The sequence below is a fragment of the Myzus persicae genome, unplaced genomic scaffold, assembly GCF_001856785.1.
Source record: "Myzus persicae strain clone G006 unplaced genomic scaffold, MPER_G0061.0, whole genome shotgun sequence".
In the NCBI taxonomy this organism is placed as follows: domain Eukaryota; kingdom Metazoa; phylum Arthropoda; class Insecta; order Hemiptera; family Aphididae; genus Myzus; species Myzus persicae.
In genome coordinates, this window is record NW_019104067.1 from 473,831 (window position 1) to 497,590 (window position 23,760).

General features: G+C 35.4%; 1 protein-coding gene across 3 annotated transcripts in view; it reads left to right on the plus strand.

Moving 5' to 3' along the window:
* LOC111038287 (RNA-binding protein Musashi homolog Rbp6) overlaps positions 1-23,760 on the plus strand; it is a 381,310-nt gene that overhangs the window by 13,964 nt on the left and 343,586 nt on the right. For all 3 annotated transcript variants that reach the window (XM_022321331.1, XM_022321333.1, XM_022321332.1), the window contains exon 2: positions 18,948-18,988. In XM_022321331.1, coding sequence (XP_022177023.1) covers positions 18,948-18,988 — 41 coding nt within the window. The remainder of the gene's footprint in view (positions 1-18,947; positions 18,989-23,760) is intronic.

Genomic DNA, 23,760 nt, shown 5'->3' on the forward strand with positions numbered 1-23,760 from the left:
TGATTGTGAAGTTATCGGAGGTGCCGTATTTTGATAAACCTGCAGGGGAATTAGTTATGAGGAGATTCCAAACTAGTTTTGATCTATCTAGCCATCTAGGTCCTGGGGCACACGTAGATATTTAATTTTTGGTGAAAAATCAATACTTTCTCCGTCTACGAAGAGTGGAGCAGGATTAGGAGGACTACAAATTGTGGATAACACTGTATATTTCACTGAGGAGTTTTTATATGTTTGAACATACACATTTTTCGAGGTTGAAAGAAAACACTGCGCATAGTGCAAGATTCGAATTTTCATTAATTACAGGAAGCCCTGAAAGGTATAATTAAATAATGATGTTACTATACATTTTAAAATAGTCTTGCAGCTTTGATTCGTTTGAATAAAATTCTTTAATTTACGTTGTTAACACGCACTGTTCTCCATATTTTATTAATTTAAGAACGTTGTCCATCTCGGCGACATCGTTTTCTGAAAATATTAAATCTGATTAAACGTCATTCGCTGTGTTATCATATATTTTATGTACAACAATACAACGAGCAGGGCTGTCATAGCCCGCACAGTTTGCTTAAGTTGATTTTAAAAACACTCTGTCTGTGCATATTATAATATAATACATATTATCGCTCCTGGAAAAGTCATAAAATATAATAATGTTTATGTCAAAAAAAAATGTATAAATAAGTATAGGTACTAGGTACGCGAGGTATGTAAAAAACCTCGACGATCGTTTGCGATTTTTACGATAAACGATATGTTATATTACTATCATTGTTATAAGCATTGTGCGACTTCTCGGAACGTGCGTAGGTAAAAAATAGTAATATATCACTCACGAGCGTATATTTCTCAAACGTTCGAAAAATTCCTTTTTTATAACGTGCAATATATTATAAATTATAATACTTCATGTTTGTAATAATATAGTAATAATAGTAATATGGTTTTATTTTTCCAACGACAGCTTTACGCCAAATATGTGTCTGTATATGTCTGTATTATTTTTTAACCAGTGGCTTTTAAAAGCTTATCGACGTATTTTCTTACAATCAACACGTTCGGAGTAATTATTCTACAGGCCTTAAAGAAATAGCATTGATCTATTATTGCTATTATTATTATTATTATTATTATTATTATTATATTGTCATATAGGTATATTGCATTTAGGTATTATTTTTTGTTGCTTTTACCGGCCACGCAAAAAAAAAAGCTTTCGTGGAAATTAAAACTCTTTTGTACCCTCCATCGTGTATTTTATTAAATACTTACCTACCTACGTATAAAATAATATTATGTCTGTACCTATGCAAAAAAACCTTTTGTGAAGCGGAAAAAAGAGCGAAATTCCAAGAAAAACACATTTGAGCAACACGATATTGTTTTATAAAAATAGGTGTACACAATAATATATAGGTGTCGAACAGCTATACGACGTGTTATCGACACGTGCGTGTTTTGTTTTTTTTCATTTTTTTACGCCGTTATATTATCGAGACCCCCGACACAATAGTTAAAAGTTTCTCAATTATGCTGTTAGAATACAATATTTTAAAATAAATAATATTTTTTATGTACAAAAGGTACTTTGAACGGCTATTTAAAATGCGTGTGCAGAGATTCTCGCCTTGCTTGTCCTCGTATTACGCACCCTGCCTGCTCATGATGTTATTACATGTGCATAACACTCCTCTACACTCGCTTACTACTGCAGCCTAAGCTCTAAAAACGTAAATTTCTAAAATTGTATACCCATCTAGGTACTCACTTATGGAAAATCAGCGATTTTAAAATACTAGAATAAGGTATTATTAAATATTTACATAAAAATAAATATCAACTCTTTAAATGTTGGTTGTCGATCAGTTAATTATTGTCAAAAAACATACAAATATTTTAATTTTATTCCGAGTTCAATTGACACAAAATAATGTTTTATAGACTTTTGTGATCACTGTGAGGACCTTTAACAGATCAGTAATTTTCCATAACCACAACACAAAAAATATTAAGTTTAAAAGAAAATGTATTGACCGGGACATTTATTTATTGCACTGCACTTGTACGCGAACATCAAAGTACCCATATGTACAATAATCAATTATTCAAAGACAATATTATTATTAGTGGGGCAGGTGTAATATCGTAGAGTGCATGGCGTTAGCTCCAGGATTCAGTGTGTCAAGCACACTTGGCAGTTTATTGCACCCCCGCGATTTGCGCCTGTATATGACGGTCGAATACGCGCTTTTGACGGTGTCGTAGGTATGCGCTGCATATTTTCTGCGACGCTCGAGAAAGGATTTTGAAAGGAAATATATTTTTTTTCGCAAGCCAAGCCACTTACCTTGCAACTGCGCTTTCATTGTTATTTTAATATTTTACTATATAAATTGATGATGTCGGAGGGACGCTCATCGCCGCCGCCGGTTAATGATTACGATATCAAAATATTAAGTGTGTGGGTACTACGCCGTGTTACAGCACGCATAGCAGAATGTATTATAATAAAAAATACTGACGGTACTCAGCTCGCGGCCGTGCATTATATTACATCAGCCAGTAGGCGGGGTGAGCCCCGGAAGACCCGTCAACTGAGTATAGGTACCTACTCTGAAATAAAAATCGAAAGATGAAAAAAAAAACTGACGTTCTCGCGGGATTTCGCATTTTTTTTTATTAATATTTAAAACGCAAGAACCGTGGTATATAACCACTCTTACCTGTTTGTAAATGTATAAGCATAATACGTAGGTACCTGCTACGACTTCGGGAAACGCTCGAATAACGTATGCATGTATATGATTTGCGTAAGTGCATACATTTTCGTGCTCCAATCTCCGTCGGGACTAGGCTGGGCAATATTCTGTTTGCCAAAAAATACAATAAACTTGGTGTGTCGACGTTTTCAGTGCGGTATTGTACTCGAATAATACCGAGATAATTGTATACGAGAACTTTATTTTGCTGCAAACTTCGTATTATTATGTGGCGTAGTACAAAATATTCACAAAACTATCTGTGCAATAGTCTGTGCTACCATGGTATAGGCATTTAGATATTTTGTTGTTATTGTACAGATGTGTTGTTGATGTTTTTCTAACCAGTGAATCACAAATACTCACTATATTACAGCTACCTATAGTAATTATTATGTTTTTTAAATAACGTGTTTGTATGTTCAGTAATTAATATATTCATATTATATTTTGCTGATCTTAGACCATATCGTATTGTTGCAATAGAATCACAAAAAGAACAACTTTTTACAAAATACACATATTAAAGGAGGGTATTATTTTTAGTTAAAATGATTTAAGTGCAGTGGGCACCTGGCATGATTCTAATACATTGTATAATATACGAACAAACCTACCTAGCACGGCGTTAAATAGAACCATCGAGACGAGGGGAAAAGCTATAGTTAATTGGATCCATGTGCGCAAAAAAAAAAAAATTAAAACGTTTAAACAAAATTAACGAGACCATGAACTTGGTCTATCTTTATAATATTATGTACACTCATACGAATCAGTTCACATTAATTATCAAACTGTCTTGTCCAGTGTTATATATAATAGCTGCGGTCTGTAGTGTACGTACATGGTACAATTATTATATAGGTATCATTCTAATATCATTGTATCCGTGTTCGCGTCGCAATATTTTCGTCGATTTGGAATATTACAACAGTTTGACGTACCTATCATAATGTAGAATACAATATAATGTGCATATTATTATATCGGCACACATATTTCACGATAATATTAATACATGCAGTCATGTGTCCCGACGACACGCGGGACCATTATTCTTAAGACGAGCTATATTCGGAACGGTGCCTGTCCGCTGCAGCGATCGCGGCACCCGGTGAGATTAATGTGCGGCGTGCGCGGCGGCACTGTAGAGAATATCGCGTATTATATATTACAGCGGACGCGTTGATGAAGCGGCGTGTAATGGTCGGCCGCGGGAGAAATGGGGTACGGGGAAATAAATCGGCCGCGAAGTCATGCTGCGGCGCATTCATATACCTATACACACATTATATTATTATATTTTAACGTGTAGAAGTCTGGTAGTCAAAGGTTCCTCTGCTCTTCGGCACCGGAGATCTGCGCTAGTATATTATGATGTTCTATTAATGTCGTAAGTACGAGTTTTATTTTCGTCGTTATTATTATATCAGTAAATATAGACCGTCCGACGACGGACCAGACGCGTTGTTACACGGCAATATATATACGCTCGTAAATAAGTATTTCAATAATTATCTGCACAATAATGCGCATCGTTGCATGTACCTATATATACATATACGAAATAGGTAGGTACTAGGTAGGTAGTATACTTAGAGGTACAGACTTACATATTATGCCGCAGTAGTTCGCGAATTGTGACGCAAGACATGGGTATAGGTCGGGTCTAGCAGTTATACTATGGTCGAGGTCATAACCGGATGCAAGGTATAGAGGCGTTGCCCAAGTACGTCCGATTTTTAAAACTGTTCCTTTTTAATTGGCCGAGAGCGTCATGCTGACATTTGTTTTAGAGCCCGATTGCGTTCGTATTTGATATTGAATCTTCAATTCATTCTGTACAATAATATATATAGGTACTAATGATGTAATATTATAATACAATTTTTTTTAGAAATATTTAAAAAAAATCAATTTAATACACAATTTCTCAATTCAATCCGTTCGTATCTAATACCAAAAAAAAAAAATGATAATTCCATGAGCATAATATCCGAAAATTCCAAACACAGATATCATTGCTACGGTTTATATAATCGTTTAAAATCAATCAAGAATAAATTTGTGATTTAACTATCAATGACAAAAGAATATTACAATATTTTTAATTCATAAAATGATAGAAAATATTATGCAATTTAAAAAATCACAAATCTTAAATAAACATTTTCTAAAGAATAATCCAGTTCTCCTCCTATCGTGTGCACCCTAAGAAATTGATTTAAATTGGGTCGTGTATACTAAGTATAAAGTCTTTATTATGCTATGCAATATAAAAAATAATTTGTAGTTTAGAAAGCATACGAGCCAATATCCAGGTATCATTTTTGGACGCACTTCGATCCTCCAGGTTGTAAACGAGCATATTTCACAGTTTTCTCCTGTAATTTATTTCACAAATCACTTGTAACCTACATTTTTCGGCTTTCAATTTTGAATTTTATGTTAAAAAAAATTGTTAAGCTACCTATATATTGCTATAAATTATTATAGGTACCTACTTATACAACGTAGTTCATACGTCAAAGACCACTGGTCATAGTAACGCGCAAAAAACACATTTCGATTCATATAAACGTCGTTCGAAAACCCATAATACACAGCATAATAATAATGGAATCGCGGAAAAAAAAGTCCCGGTAAAAAAAGTCCCGGAAAAAAAGTCCCGGTAAAAAAGTCCCGGTAAAAAAAGTCCCACACTAGGAAAAAAAAGTCCCGATGAATATATAAATACATACAAAGTCATATAATATCATAAAAGATGTTAATTACTTACAATTTATTACAATAATAAATAGTCAATAATAAGTAAGTCAAATAAAAGTAAATAATAATAATACAATTAAAGTACCAATATAATTATAATAATAATGCTATAAAAATGTAATATTATAATTAGGTACACCTCTTTCTTATATTATGACTTACGAGTTACGGCTGTTAAAAAATCTAAAACACCGATATTGCCCGCTTGTATTTGTATACATAAATTTTGCAGCCGTTTTTCTACTGTCCGAGTTTGCCCTAGTTTTTTAACAGTTTTCGAATCTCCTACAGCATCTAAAGCTAATTTCGCTTCATCTGCGGACAAATATATTTTATACCTACCAATACATTACACACTAAAATAAGTACAAAGTACAACTGTACAAGTGCAGTATAAGAATAAGTATTTTGGTATTTTCCAGTAAACTTTTTTTTCTATTATTTATTACTTATTATGGTAGATGACAAATATATGTACAAGCATTTTATTCATTACACTTACACAGTTACACACTAAAATACAAAGCACAACTTACTATAGAACTGTACAAGTACCTACAAGAATAATATTTTTTTTTCGGGACTTTTTTTCCTAGTGTGGGACTTTTTTTACCGGGACTTTTTTACCGGGACTTTTTTTTCTGGGACTTTTTTTACCGGGACTTTTTTTTCCGATTACCATAATAATGACGTACCCTCTATAAAGTCCGGTGGCGCGCAGTTACACAATAATATACGCTCCGCAGCAGTATGTATACGTATACCGAGTGTGTTTCTTTTTAATGCCATCGAATATAATCGTATGTGTTTGTGTGTGCGCGTGTCTGGCGAACATAATGTATAAAATAGTCGGTTTAAGCTGTCCGGTCGCGAGTCTAATGGACGTCGTGAGCGCGCGGAAACGAGCCAATACGTCCCATAAAAGTGAAAAATGTACCGCCGATGATATTCGCGAAACAGCTATAAGCCCTGACTGCGGGTCGAGATGAATGTACAAGAAAAAAAATCGAAAAAAACCGTATACTCGTCCGAACTGCGATAGGAGCCGTGCAGATGACGATCGTTATTGCGCGGGGCACAGCGACGTTTGGGATTTCTCCGTTTTCCGCAGCAAACGGACGGTCGTCATTATAATGCCATGCACGACATCATAAAGTATAAACTGTGCCGCAGCAGTATATAGGCGGAAGATAAAATATACGTACAATATATTGTAATAACGTAAATACGTATTATCATAGGGACCCGTCCCTGTTCGACGGGATGCGTCGATGCTCTCGTAATATTTTTATCGCTCGACGATCGTCTCCAGAGCACACACACGCATACACGCGCATGCCGCATTGCGATGGTACGCCACATTATGACTTGTACACAGAGTGCACCTATGCGCTTATGCACTTGTGCGAGTGCGCACAAATAAATAATCTCAGCGTCTTATGTCCTATAGTTTGGAAAGCGATTATAATATACGTATACCGCGAGACGGATATTTACCTATATACGACGACGTCTGCAGCAGTACACAATAATGTAATAATATTGCCGGCTGAGTGAGTGTACGTGTGTGTGTGTGTGTGTGTGTACGTGTGTGTGTGTGTGTGTGTGCGTCGTGTGTGTGTGTGTGTGTGTGTGTGTGCTGTGCATACATGGCGATGGAATACCGACGATAAAATATTTCGATATGAAGTCGGGGCGGGGGCGGTCGTATAGTACGTCCGAACGTCGTGGGTACCCATATAATAATATAGTAATATTGCAAAGACAACAAAACGTTTTAGTCTTATTTTACCTACATGTACGATAATAATATTGTAACAATAATGACACCAGCCGTTTATAAATAGGTATACAGGGTGGCCCGTCGCTTTTCCGACATGTCGTTTTCCCGCTTTTCCACGAAAGCGCAGTTGCCCACCCTGTACGGTTATAATAATATTTTGTATTCCTGCACACCATATACATATATATTTAACGTACAATGTGTGTGTGTGTGTGTGTGTGTGTGTGTGTGTGTGTGTGTGTGTAAGTAATACGATGCGAACACGGTCTACTGCAGGGCTGGTACCGGGCTCTTTTTATGGCCATACTTTGTTTTATTATTTTCGTTATTCGTGCCTGCTGTATGGGTGGGTACCTATAAAATATAATATATATGTGTGTGTGTATATCATTGTATACGACTTATAATATTATTATATTTCGTGAACGCGACTGCTACCTATGCCACTGCAGCAGTGTGAGTGAACGCGTGTGCGACGGATTTTCGTGTGCCCAAACGAAAAAAAAAAACTATAATATTGTATTATTATATCTGCGAAATACTTGTACTATAGAGGTACTTACCTGTATTATTATTATTATAACTGACATGTATAGTGTTATTGTTTACCATTATAATACTTGGATGATCGCAGCTGCAACGACGACCGCCATATAATAAATGAATTAAAATCGGTGGTTTGAATTTTTCATCCCTCCACTCATTTGTTCCGAAACAACAATACACCACTCTCTGATAAATTATAATTTTAAGAGGACGCCTGGACCCGCATGTGTTGTCCCTTCTTTACAAACGTACGACGTGACAACATGGCAAATTAGCATTCAGTAAAACCAATTTTCTGTTATTATAGCTTAATTATTCATATTAGAGTGAATATTTGACCTTTTATCATACTTAAAGTTAAAAACAGTATCCGTGTTCTCTTGTTGGTTTTGTATGTCCGTTTTTAAAGCGAGTTTATTTTTATATTTTAGTATTGAATATACTTATAACTCACTTAAAAATGTAAACATCGTAAAAACCACTGAGAGAACAGATAATGTTCTTACCTCTAAATTTGATACTAATTATAGATCTAATATTTAAGCTAACAACATAGAAATCAAATTCTATTTAACTGAAATGCGGATGCGGCGTCTTCTTAAATGTCATAATAATAAATGCGTTGTTATTCTACCACCGAGGTAGTAAATATCTTATAATAGGGGTTATATTTTCGTAATCATTCTTTCGTTTCGTCGAGTTTACAAAAAAAAAATTATTTTGAGTTTGTGCTAAACAATATTATAATATATTTGACAATACTTTGACCGCCAATTGTACATAGTGTATTATATTTATATATGTGTAAGACGGCCTAGGCGTAGATATAAAATAGGTATACTGCCCACTAAAATAGTTCCCTCGATATGCGTTAATTGCGTATTTCTTTCTTCATACTTATCATAACATTTGAGCGAGTATAAGTTACTGGCGTGCCCCCATTGTATAGGATAGGGATTATAAACCCCCTCCTCCGTTGACTGACAAATACCCTAATTTGTGTCCTTTGAATTACTAACAAAATAAATTTAAACATACTATTAGTTATACAACTTGTATACGTTTTAGAAGTTATATCTATATTAAATCCGATTTTTAGAATAGTTATAACTAGAGGTAGGATTTTAATGACCTAAAAAATACAAAAAAATGTACTAAAAAAAATGCAAAAATGACCTAAAAACTAAAAAAATGAACTTAAAAAATGACCAACAAATGTACTTGGATGAGCGAAAAAAATGTATTTTAAAAATAAATATTATTATTAATTATGAACATAATAGACTTGTGAATGTAACCGCTTCCTAATATAATTATTCTGAAAAATCAATAAAAGCATAAATTAAAATACTTGAATTGTAAATTTATTTTCGGAGGCAACTGCAACATTACAAACTTTACAAAAAAGCACCATACCGTCCGTAGAAAAAATATCGGCACAAAACTACGTAAACGGCTTCCTACAGCTGACTTAATTTTTGGCATTTTGTACAGTTAAAATCGATAGAACCACATCGGTACGTGTCGAATTCACTACTAAAGTTTCTATTGTATCCCTAAATAGTTATGGGTTCGTTCGATATTTAATCTTATTGGATGAATCGACAAACAAATATATTACTTTTTCAATATCAATGGGACTGGAGTAGGTAATTGTCTATTTGGGATTACCTTTACAACCTATTAAAAAAGCTTAAAATAAACAAAAATTAGTTTAAATATTACACAAAATGAACGTAATATTTGTAATATTACGTAAAAATGACCTTAAAAATGCAAAATAAAAAATTACATATTTTAAATTGCCATATATTACGAAACAAATTTAGTTTTTGGTTAGAATTGTACAACGCTCGGAGAAAAAAATGCAAAAGTCACCGAAATCCTATAGCTCCAGTTATAACATACCCCCATTGAAAATATTCTCGGGCACGCCACTGCGGTATTATTATTATCTCGCATTGCTAACAATAATACATGTTCGCGTTAAGCTTAAACGTCAAATGTACCGATTTCTGACGGGCTGAATGGGGAGGAGTGATTGGCAAGTCACAGCATATTAGGAACGAACACGCCGCCGCCGGTCTGGAGCACGCCGATGAGTCTGCTGCAGCTCCTCTTCCTGCATTCCTCTATACTGCCAGATCACATTACCCAGGGCCCTTGAGTTTTATTTGTAGATCTATCGTATCATATATTGTCGCACGCAAATAGAGGAGTGCTTACCGTACACGCGCAGTACGTTACGCCCGAGCACAAATCGCTCGAATACCGTTCCGATTTCGTCGCGCGATAATAATATTATATACGTATTATACACACGAATCGCTCTGGCATCCACTCTAGCCGTACGCGCGTATATTATTATGTAGCAGGTACGGTCGGCTTAATGTTCGGGATTTAGAGGGGAAAAAAAATGTCATTAAAAAACCTGCACTCAATAGTGTTGCCGTCGTCCAGCGATTTCTACAACGATAAACCATAATAAAATCGTTTGTTTACTGTACGCGCACACATGCACTATATTATATTATATTGTATTATTACACTTCGAATGTTTTTCTGACCGTCGTCAACAATAATTATAATATGATGTTTTAATCGCAACAACTACCACGTCGCAGCCGCTGCTGCAAGTGACCGAAACGCGCGAAATTGCAAAACCTCACCACGACAACGAGTCGAGTTATACATTTTATATATATTTCTATACAGCGATTAGCTGGGCGTATTCTATTTGCTATTTTTAACATTTTTTTTTATACCATATATTTATTTTGCTGTCGTATACGCTATTACCCTATACGTGTTATTTGAATTTGTATTTTATGAATAATAAAACAATTAATAGAAAACATAAGATGAAATTCCATTTCAAACTTAAGGTTTCTTATCATTATTATTAAAAATATCTTCTATTAATAGTAAGGTAATTTTCAAAAAAAAAAAAGATTATAACATTTAACCTGACTGTGTTCGTGTGCAACGAGTCTATTCTTTTAAATAATGTTGCTATTTTTTTGCAATTTCGCTCTTGGGTTGTTTGCGATGAATATTTGGTATCCAGACGTCCAATTATAAGAACAGTTTACTTGTCCTAGTACACTGCAAGTATTGGAATTTGGAGTAATTGCTAAGCATAATACCAGTCGTCGGATCCAGGATTAATACCAATATATCCAATAACAATATTCTATATTTCTATGCCAGAGGATATAGACACAATATAGTCTCCGGTGACGTCGATCGAAATTACTTACAGGTGTTATTTTGGTCGAGAATCGTCCTATTAAAGCGCGGAACCACGAATATTTCAAAAATATACTTGCAATAATGGACATAATGTTTATTTTATTACTTTTATGGTGTGTATCTCTCGCTTTTTAAATTAAACGAATGTTGAACACGCGTATTTATGTGTTATTATCATCGAATTAATTACAGTATCTAAGGTTAAATCGATCTATAAACCGCTCATAGTTGTTATACCGTTAAAAACAATACAAATTATACCTATAATAGTAAAATAATAATTAATTGGCGTTGGCGATTAAATACACGGCACGGTAGCGGTGTATGCTGGGAATAAAAATGTTGTTCATAGTGCGGTTGAGGACGTTATTTCGACATGTGTATATTATGTTGTCTTTGTCATACTTACGCATATAACATTCAAACGTTCAAAATAATCCGTTTAACACTGCTATTTTAAATATTAGAGTGAATCGACCTACTACATCTAATGTAAAGGCAATATTAATCATATAAGGCTACCCAAGAGGTTTTTTAATATTTAAATTTTGAAGCAAGTTATGAGCGTTTTAAATAATTGTTCACTTATAAGATTGTTTCAAAGGATAAAATAGTTTATATTAAATAACGACCACTATATCATGATCTACTCTATGGGCTGCAAGGATGCGCGTGTACGCGCAGACTACAGCAATTATTATCAGTGTTATAAGTTATAACTCTTAAATGCATATATATATAATACTTCTAGTACCTACTAATAATAATATGTGGTGGTTGGTCGACAACAATCATTAATGTAGTGCCGTCGATATCGTCGTTGTATTAATTAGTAATAATAAGTTATAACGGTCTGTGTCGTTTGCAAAACACGACCAATTTTGCCGTTGTATTATATTCACTACTTCAAAGTGTTTTCCAATTAACATTTCTTAGGAACCATATTATAATGTTATTACAATATAGTATATATCGCTTCAATTACTAACAATTTACATTGTCGTTGTGATTCCTATAAGGGTTCGTTTGCATTGTTTTGTTATAACATATATAAATTGTTTTGCGTCCACGCGCAGCGCACGCATTATGTAATAATTGCTTTTGCACACAAAACATGTCTGACTAAACGCGTGAGGGACCCCCCCCCCACCATATTATAATATAGACGTTGCTCGGGGGGAGGAAAACGTGCCAAGTCTAGAATTTCGTGAAAACCAGCCTTATAACCGCTCTCGGTGTGGAAAAATAAGCGGAATTTTTCGGGTAAAACAATTTGTAATATTACGAATTTATCGATGATTACCCACGAGTGCCCAAAAACGAGGACACGTTCCTAGTTATAGCACAATATTATTACAATTCGCGTTCGAGAGTTGTTGTCTATGCAATATTATAGCATTTGATTTTAACCATTTTTATTCAACTGCTCCTCTGGTAAAAGACCTGCGTGGCTGCGTACCGATATAATAATATGATGGATTAACATGAAAATAATATATTAAAATACAATATTTATTATTGTAGGCGTCATAACACATCGCTATTTCATCCATATCGTCGCTATAATATTATAGACACGATGGATCTTGAACGCGTATAATCCAAATACATTAAAACAAGCAAGGAGATGACCTACATACGTTTGCTCGCCCGTAGTTTAGGTCGGGTACTTAGGTAGGACGTTTTTCAGCGTCGCATTATGATGTACCTGGTATATGGTTCGCAGTGGAAAACCTTGAACTTGGACCCACAATCCGGTGGTTGATTCGGGGGGTTTGCTGGTTCCGATGTGCAGCGACTAAATATTCTTAATATTCAGACGTAGTCTCGGCGTTGCAATTATTGCTAAATTCAATATGATGAACGACGTCGGCGTTATACATTTCAGAGAACGGTCACAAACTATATACCTACAACCTACTGAAGTGTACACCGCAACGCATAATAAATTATAATATGTCGTTACCTTACCTTAGAATCAATCGGGTACAGATCGTTAAATTCTAATGGATTGGAGGCGACACGATGTTATAATAATAAAACCGTCGACGACACGACAGTGATGTGGGACAACTGCGGCATCGTTTGTTCGCACCGACCGCGACGCCCCGAGTACGACTGGCACCTGCACAATATATTATATAAATACGATGTTGTTATAACAGCATAAATAATACAACCTCGTTCGGGTCCGAAACCTCACCGGACAGTCCTGTTTGCAATATGATAATGATGACACGGACGCGATTATTTGCCGTCAAAATAAGTTAACGTCTCGAAACTAATCGTAGACGTGTACCGAGAGTGTTGTGCACGTGCAGACGCCGGAGGGAAGACGATTTCGTGTTATATACTAAACTCGCTCACCTATAGATACCCGGGTAGTACCATGTGGTACGAATTATGATTTAAAAATATTGCGTTTTTTAAGTGGAAATGAAAACACCTGTCGTTTCACTCGTTATTTAAAAATATGATCATACACATTTTTTACCATTATCTGACCACACAACATAATATTGAATCATAGTAATAGTACTCCGTAGACGAGAAAATAAATTTATACAATTTTTACCACGGCCAGTAGACATTTACACCGTTAATAACATATAATAATATTATATTTAAAATTGCAATTAATCCAATTTATCATAGAAAATCATCGAACTATTGCGGTCATTAACGGTTTATTTTTTTCTCGGTAGAGTTTAATTAGACGATAAGCAAATATTTTATCGCTAAAAAAAAAAAAATATATAATACAACCGCTCCACAACTTTGGGAAACAAACAATAAAATATTTATATAACCTTAAAAATGTTTTAAAATCTGCATTGGTTATGAACAAAATAGTATGATTTCTGAACAATGTTGCGAAAGTTTTATTGAAACGTTCGTAGTTCTTAATAATTAATAAACAAATAGAAACTAAAATAAATTATTCAATACGGAATAGGACTATTATTTGTATCGAATAAAAAAATTAATTTAACTTGTTTTTGTATTATTATAAAACTTCGGAATTATTAAAAAAGTGTAACAACAACTTTACTACAGTCAATAATGTTCTCGGGAATTGTAAGGAAATCATAAATGTTATTGATATCAGGTATAATAGTTACATTGTGTTGTATTAAAAGAATATAACTACCTAATAATAATATTATATTGGTATATTTTCTTATAAAAAATGGCCATTGTAGTTGATATTAATTTATTTTGTTCAATGAAAAAATAATGATATAATAGTAAATATAAATTTTCATAATAGTATAACTAATACCGTTTTTTCAGTCGAATTTTCAATAGTGATGGCATTCAATTTTCAAGTTATACATATATTTTTTAAGACGATATTTTTCATTCTTTATTTGATTATTATCGAATAACATAGCAAAAATGATAAACATTGTCTTACGTTTACTAATGAAATATTATCAATTACCTATGATTACTGTTGTTTGTTTTATTAATTTTTATATAATATTTTTTATGAACAACATAATATACAATTTTAATAACCATCGTACATCTGTAATGCTCACAGTTGACATGGTTAATTTAATACAATTGAACTTACTGGTTTATCGCGTTATTATAATATATAATATAGATAGGTACCTATATATTATGTATGCATTCAATAATTTTTAATAGGTACAATATATTAAACTTAATTATACTACGATAGTACAATGAAATTACAGTCATCAAACACGTGTACAATACGTATGCGCGAGATGCATTATTTGAATACCCTTATATTAAAAAAAATACGATGGCTCGAATACAATTGATATACGAATCTTTTTGACAAAGTCGAGTGGAGATAATACTTGCGCACTTCGTTCACCCCCCAATTTTGATGGTAGTAGATTTTTATTTTTATTAGACGCTAATCAAAATGTCCTTGTAGTATTTATAATAGCACTAGAGGGTGCGTTCTCGCAGGCAGTTTTCCCGTGTAATGGCGTTTAATTGGGTGCGTGATAATTGGCTGCAGCCGTCGATGAAAAGAAAATTGAAAACTGTCCGAGCTCGATATTTCCTTGCTGCAGTTATATGTTGCAGTAGGTACCTATATATATGTAGGTAGTATGAAGTGTTAAAATATTAAAAGTCTGGAGCTGTGGTCGTGGTGTCTGACAAGTCGGTCGAAAAATATTATGTTCCGTACAATAATAAGATACCTAAGCAAATTCCATTCTGTATCCCCCAACCCTCCATCCGACACTCCACCCGAAACAATAATCTCATGCAAACCAAAAAAGGTTTCTCAAAAACTGTTTGTTCGTCTTATCGATTTTTTAGTATTATTATTATTATTATTTTTTTTTTTTGTCCTTCGTCGTCGTTGTATAGCTTTTCGACAATGTCTTCGTTTGGTTCTTTTCTTCTTTTTTTTTTTTTTTCTAAAAGGAATTGCGAGGGAAGATAAAGCTGCCGGCGCCGGGGGAGGATGATTCGGGGGACTCGCGGGAATCGGCGCGCTACGCTCGAGGGGGAGGGTGAGTGGGGTTCGGGTTGCCGGCCGCGCAAAAGCCGCGCGGATGTATACACTAAAATCGGATCTCGGGCCGGGAAAGTCGCCGCGCGGATTGTCTGAGCCGCCGCCAACAAACTTTTGACAATGCGATCAAATTGTGTATCATATTATAACGTAGGTGCATATACATACCAACATATATAGGCAGTATATACATTGTTACCATTATGCGCCATTTATTATATTATTATATACAAAGTACGGCTGCCCAGAATATCCACTCGTCCTCGGCGGTTTCCATTAATCCTGCTTATCGTCCCGCCGCCGCCGCCGCCGCCGTCGACAATCGGTTCGCGAAACGGTGAAATAGGTAGACGTAAAACTGTTTGCACGGGTCGATAACGTGAATAATCGCCATTTTAATATCGTTATATTGTAATGTACATGTTGTTGTTATATTACTGTTTTTTTACGCTCGCGATTGTCGGTCGGTCTGTGTCGGTCGCGTGATCGAAATCATTGTTTGCGCCACGCCGCTGCGATTACTGTTGTACCTATATATTGTACATATACGATAGCTGTCGAATGGCTGCAGCGGTACGAGTGTACGACCCATCGCGGTGTATAACAGTCAGTGGATAATAAATTAAATCGAAAAATATTCACGACCAACCGTGGAGCATTTATGGGAGAGGGAGGGGGAGGGCTACTGATCATCAAAACCCAAATAACTGCGTACTACTCGAATTTTTACGTCAACACGAGTCAAACTGACAAAGCGCCAGCTATACAATAAATAATAAATATATTGTGACTATCAGACATTTTTTCTAAGATGACTTAATCGTTCACATAGTACCTCAATAAAACAATTAAAATTGCTACACTTAGGACATATTATATGTACTTGTATTGCACCGACACCATACATTATGTGCGTAGTAACTTATAGTTTTCCGAAAATGCCAATAATACATAATAATATGTGAGCAGTTAATAAAAGACGTATTGTAACAGGTCACTGCACAATAAACCCAAAGTGATGATGGTCCCATATATTATGTTATTACTCAAAAATTTAACTTGAAAAGAAGTCGGTAGGTCACGTATTAATGTACGTCTTGTACAACCAATGTTCCTAAATTTAATCGCTGACCCCTCGAAGCGGTATCTCGAATATTGCGTCATAATAATTAGCATGCATCTCGGTTCGTGACACGACACCACAATATATGACTGACTACTCAGAAAATCGGTGAAAATCTTGTTTTGCAGGGCGTCGGTCGGAATAGGATAATCATAAATTATTTTTATGCGCTTCAACGTCGTTTTGTGATTTTTTCCCTATCTCGTCTCCAAACAATATTGGTAATATTAGTAACTAACAGCAGCTGCAGCAGCCCCGACCCTTAACTCTTGGCGAATAATAGTGTCGTCGTCGTTCTGCGGAGAACAATCGCAATACTATGCAGCCCGCACTCGACATGACAATCATACGACCACTTTTATCTCTCGGACTGCCTCTCGATTTAATAATATGGAATAACTATACATCATAATATCGTGTAAGACCAATTATGTTTGGAATTATGCGTTTCAAATTGTTCTGATGACATATAAACATAAAATATATGAAACACTTTCTAATTGGATACGGCACTGTACTTGCAGTATCATCATAAGTCATAAACGATGATTTAACGATCGAAGTCGATGTGTCTGCGGACATTTCAATTCGTCAATCTCTTACTTGATGACATTTTTTTTTGGTCATATTCAATAACGCTTCTATTTTATTATACACTTAAGACTGATTGAAAAATCGTTGCAAGACAGTTAATTGTCGAGTATTCGGAAATAATAATTACATTTGCTGATGCCGTTCGACGAGCTAACGTTTTTGGCTCCCTTTACCGTTTCCTATAGCGTATTCCACGGTATCGTAAATAACGCACACGCACACATGAAGTTTGTGTACAGTCTTAGCGGTGCACTTTAAAGTGCGCGCGCAGTTTCGACGCTAATTGTTGGACCAAGTCCAAATTATCCAAAGATGAAAATAGTTGACAAAATGAAGGGAAATGTTTCAGTTTACCTGCGGCTGCTAACCCGTATAAATAATGTATAATATTATGTACTCATTTATTTCATAACTAAATATATTTTCACATTTCTGTCTAATCACTGATTATTATTTTGAAGTGTGATTTAAAAAAAAAAAATGTTATTTATTGGCACTTAAATACACGCACATAATAGACAATACGTGTATAGTGCGTTTGGCGTTTCCCCAAATACACTAGTAAAAAACACACACACAAACTACGGAATGATTACTTTTGGAAAACTAATGAAGCCCGACACACAGACCGGCTATACAACGTGACTAATCCAATTGTCTAAAATTTCTGAAATAACTCAAAAATGTTCTTTAGAATACATCTGTGAAACAGTTAACGCTCTGGCGAGTTAATGGAAATATGTTTTTGAGTACAAAAAAAAAAAAAAAATAAATAAATAACAACGCATACTTAAATATTTTAATTATTTCGAGTCCAAATATATACCTACTGCGTAATGTTTCCAGTCGTTCGTATTTAAAGAACAGGAGATAAATAGTGAATCGCAAATAGGAAACAGCCGGTTTCAGACTAGCAAGTAACCCTTATAATTTTATTGCCCCCCGTATCGCAATTTCGTTGATCGCTACATTAATTAATTCTTTGCAAATATTATACCCAATAGTATACCGCTAAACTATGTATTTTATTAATATTAAATTCCTTCGTTATTCATCTAAGAAACGTGGATTTGAAAATTTAAAATGAACTAATTTAAGTGGTAATGTAATTTTGGAAACCGAATTCCACATTTTTTCACCAACGTGAGGCCTCAAATCTAAGTAAAGAGCGCGAGTCACAGACCCTGGAGCCTCTGCCCTGACTCCTCCACCCTCAAAGACGAACCTGCTAACCGATAACCTCGTAGGTTGTTCATGATCTGACACTATATAGTATATATATATATTTCTGCAATGTATACTATTAACGTAAACCGAACATAGGCTACTATAATATATTATTTTAATTTTGAGCTCTTGAAATGCGAGTACCACGCACCGTGCATGCAATAATTTTCAATACCTACTTAACGGTACCTGTCTATATACTTTTGTAACAATACAGACCGTCCGCTATACGATTATGTCTATGATACTTAAAATAATAATGTACATTGTTTTTTTTTTTTTTTTGTAAGCACGCATGCACTGTTGTATGCATATTAAAAATATGCACTACGAAATATCTTTTTCAATTTCTAATGAGAATTTTTATTTTTGTTCCAGGAAAATGTTCATTGGCGGTCTTAGTTGGCAGACTAGTCCAGGTAATTTAAAATAAAATATAATAGTAATAATAATAATATTATGGACAACGATCGTTGTACGTTCACGCGTTGTGTTACAATAGAAGGTATAATATAATTATTATCATTGATGTTTATTATATATATTATTTATACAGCCGAAACGAATACCATTGGCCGAATTGTATAATTTATTTTTATTTTTAAACAGAAGCACGTTCGTGCTTTACCTCTAATATCATGATGTGTTATTATAGGCACACCATTTAATTACCGAACAAATGGTTAATGCACGTCCGTCACGATTACTGTTATATTGTTTTAGCCGTTGTTTGGCTGTTCGCGATCGAAATGTTTGTATTTTACATAATCATTTGGGCCAATTCATTAAAAAAAAAAAAACTGAAATGTTGAAAAAAAAAGAAATTGGATTTCGCGGTATAAATACAACAATGTTGATTAACTCAGACATTTCGAGTGTGCTTAAAAATGTAATCAATGACTTAAATATAAAATATTAGGTATAGACTCTAGCGGAAAATGCTGAGCTCTGAAAACAACGATCGAACATTGTAGCCGGCTTTTTTAAAGATTCGAATTCTCCATTTCATCTTTTATTATATAGATGCGTTGTTTCAAACGATTTGATGAAGCTACACGTAATATATTTTGAAAATTTAAAATAAGACTTCAAATAATAGCATTGACGACGAAAGAAAAAAGAAAAATTAATAACACAACTGCAGGGTACCTACATTCGATTGGACTAGCGAGTATATTATGCTTACAGATTGATAACGATATAATATGGTGTCATCAGCGGATGTGTGTAAAAATGCTAACGAGGGATGACGTCCGAGTGACAATCGTAAATTGGCCACCCAATACAAATAGAAGGGTCGGAAACCCAAAATCGGACCTTCAGATATTTTGAGAGACGGTAAAAAAAAAGGCTAGTCAGTATAACAATAAACTCGATACAGCACAGTCCATCGGTGGTATATTCGGCGCAAACCGATTTTTATGTCAAATAAACTGAAAATAGGCTATAATGGGAAATGACCCGACGCCGCCGTTAATTCAAGCACTATACGAATCCCACAATAGTACCAACAACCTACTATCGCAGATTATGTTATATGAAATCTCGTTTTATATAATCCCCCGCTACTATCACTAATCGGATGTCATAAAATGTAGTTCATTATATTAACTTAGTAGTATTTCGTCGTATTTTGTAAAACATTACCAGAATATAACAATATAATGCTACTTGTATAATATACAGGTAGAGCGATTATTTAAAGGTGAACGCAGACTATTTTTCAAAATAACTCCTGCTCCTTCAGAAAATGTTAAGTACAGGAAAATTCAATATTCCGAAGCTGATTACTTTTTTTTTAAATGTCGATGCACAAAGCATAATAATTAATACTATGTTATGGATTATCCCAAACTATTAATTTATTTCATTTTTTTTTTTTTTTGATTGATTATAATTTAATGTTCTAATTAAACTGAAATTTTTTGCTGGGTGATTCAAGTGCTCTTGTGATATTACTGTACGTCGTTATCGGAGAGTTGTACTACACAATACAATAATATAATTAATATAATATTATGGGTATAATTATTATTGTTATATTCATCGATCGACGCTCTTGAAACGGTTGCCGCAACGTACCAATGCGTACCTATACATTATAATGTATTATATATATGGGTAGTTACATATTATATTATACACTAATGGCCACAAACGAGCCAATCTATAACGAGTGAGTGTATTTTTTACATTTTTTTTTTTTTAAACTCCGTACCCGATTCGTGGCACCACTTCGGTCGTACTTGGCTGGCGTTCAGGAAATTTTCATCAATACAACCAACACACAGGCTGTGATACGACGGCGGTGTGCGGCGCACGCGTGTGTGTCCCGTTCCCGTTTTTTTTTTCCTGTAAATTGTCTCTTTTGTGTCGTTGCGTATATAGGAGAAAAATTGGAAAGAAAGAACAAAAAAATAACCATATACGTGCACAACCTAAAACAACAATATAAAATACAAGAGATCGAGGATGGGGGAACAAATAACTCATTACAATCGTAAAGCGTCGGACGTGTTCGGAATAAAGCGCGTCGTATTTTTCGTCGACGGAGAGGGAACCCGCTATCTCTGTGTACGACGACATTATCCTAATATGCTTCGTCGGACAAAATATATATATTACACCGTATAGAGGTATATTATGGAGGTATGCAATATAATAATAATATGTAATACACTGCGCAAAGACGATAATAATAACGTATTATGTTGTACGCGTGTGTGTGTGTGTGTGTGTGCTCAGTCGTATATTATTATGTCATGTGCCCAAAAACGATCGGACTGAGTAGTGCATATTATTGCGTATAATAATAATAACAATAATAATAATAGTGTAATATAATTTTGCGTTACGCACGACGAGGATCGACCGTGACGCGGGGGAGGCGCACGCGCTCGCCGTCCGTCTGCGTGGGCGGGTTTCGAGTCGGAAAACTGGAACATTGCGGTTTTCCGCAGTCGAGAGCCGACGCGATGCGATATCGTTATGCCCGATTTTCCGTACTGCAAAACGCACCCGGTGACAATTTATTCTGGAGACAACCATCATCGCAATATTGTCGCGCGGTCGATAAAATATCGGAGAATCACGATATTGCGTACTTTAAACCGGAACCGTCGAAGCTCGCGCGGTGGTCTCATAATATTGAACAATGACAGTATTAGTTACGACTCTATCGTCCGGACTTATTTTACCGGTCCGACGTCCGCGAAATACCGACGCGACGCCGCGTGCGCGTGGACTCTAGACGGCCGGAAAACGGAGTAGGTATTATTTAATCGGCATATCCTCGTGACGCACAAATGATTTCGATTTACAACGTGTAGACTGGGAATGATAAATACAAATTTATATTTATTTGACGGCGTTTATGTGGACAGATCGGACTGTGTAGAACAAACATACAGTCGGGACGCGTGACACTATATGCCCCAATCTAGTAATATCAGTAATTACAATAATATCTAATAATATCTTCTCAATCGATAATACAACACCAGACCCGCATGCCGGCCTATTATAGTGTAATCTGATAATGGTTTCGATCAAACTATAATATGATGTGCCTCATTATCATCGAAGATACAAGCGTTTATGATGGTCTGTGTACACGACGACGGTTATTGGGATGCAGTCCGAGCGAAATCGCAATCGTGCAGTAATCGTTGTCGATAAACAATTACCATTAATCGTTGGACGATTATCCCGTGATAATATTTCCGACAAAGTAGCGAGTCCGAGATAATTTAGCAAGATAATCCGACGCTTGGCGTTGGTTAAATATTTAATCTAACAGACGACACGAATAAAATTTAACAAACGCAAGAATCTGGTCGAAAAAATACGACGATATATCATACGAATCTCATACGTCTTATCGCCGTCGGGACGAGCGTGGGCCGACGCGATACGTCGGGAAACAAAATGTACGTTTAATTGCCGCGCAGACGAGCCTTTCGAGTGGGGGGCGTAAAAAGTAAAACTAAACTATATATAGGCACCTAATATATAACAATTTATTATGTCGTCTATTATACTCGTACGCGTGTAATACGAAATGGCATTTTTGTGTGGAAAAATAAATGAAACCGAGCAGTCCTGTGACGATACAGACGAGTCAATATTCGTCCGGAACAAATAGAGTGCCGGCGCATTCCGAGCCACCGTTTGGTGGTGGTGGTGGGGGGGGGGGACCAAAGACGATTTTCCTCTGGATATTCTACGCGTCTTGCGAGCGTGTTGAAAAAGTCGTGTTCCGTTTAATCTCTCGAGACTTGGTCGGTTTAACGGCGTTCGCTTTACACACTAATATTATACCCGTCGCCGTGTATATAGGTACCTGTATAATATTATTATATTTTGACGCGGTTACACATAGCTGGGTGACACATTAATAATAATAATAATAATATTTTGATTTTATACGCGTTATCGCTTCGTCGTCACCGCCGCAAGCCGGTATCGTTTCGTGCTGTACATCACCGAACACACAAAATATTATTATCGTCGTCGTGGCCCGTTCGATTCGCCGCCTCGGGCTGCTCGCTAAACGTCGACGACAGCAGAAGTAGCCGTGGATCGGCAGGCTGCGCTTGGGAATCGAGGCGAAGGCGAGTGAACCGTCCATAAAATAAATATAGGATACATTATCGAGAGATGGAATGAAAAAAAAAAAAAACAGAAATCGTAAAAAAAATAATTATTACATTTCAAGTACTTGCGCGTTCACATTCTCCACCATTATAGGTTAAAACGAAATCGTCAAAGTAATCGTCCTGCTTGCCTACCCCCCAAACGCTGACTACAGCTGGAAAATACGAATCATAGTAATGTGGTTTATAAGCTCGTATAATGCGCGCGACTTCGAGACTTATGGCTCGTGAACTTGCCCAAGTCGTTATCACAACAGAGGTCATTCTATGCAGCACGCCTTGCCCTTCTCCGGGGTAAGGCATGTACTGCAGCAGGACATCGGATGTCCTAGTTCAATATCACAGGATATACCAACAAGGAAACGATAACATATTTTGACTATCCTTGAACAATAGCTATTATATGTCATTGTCTCATTCGGCGCTACACAATAATATGATGCGCATCGTAATAATTGTGTAGAAATGGAATACCTCAATGTTGTACAGCATGGTATAAAATATATGGTATACTATGTAGGCAAATAGCAAGAATT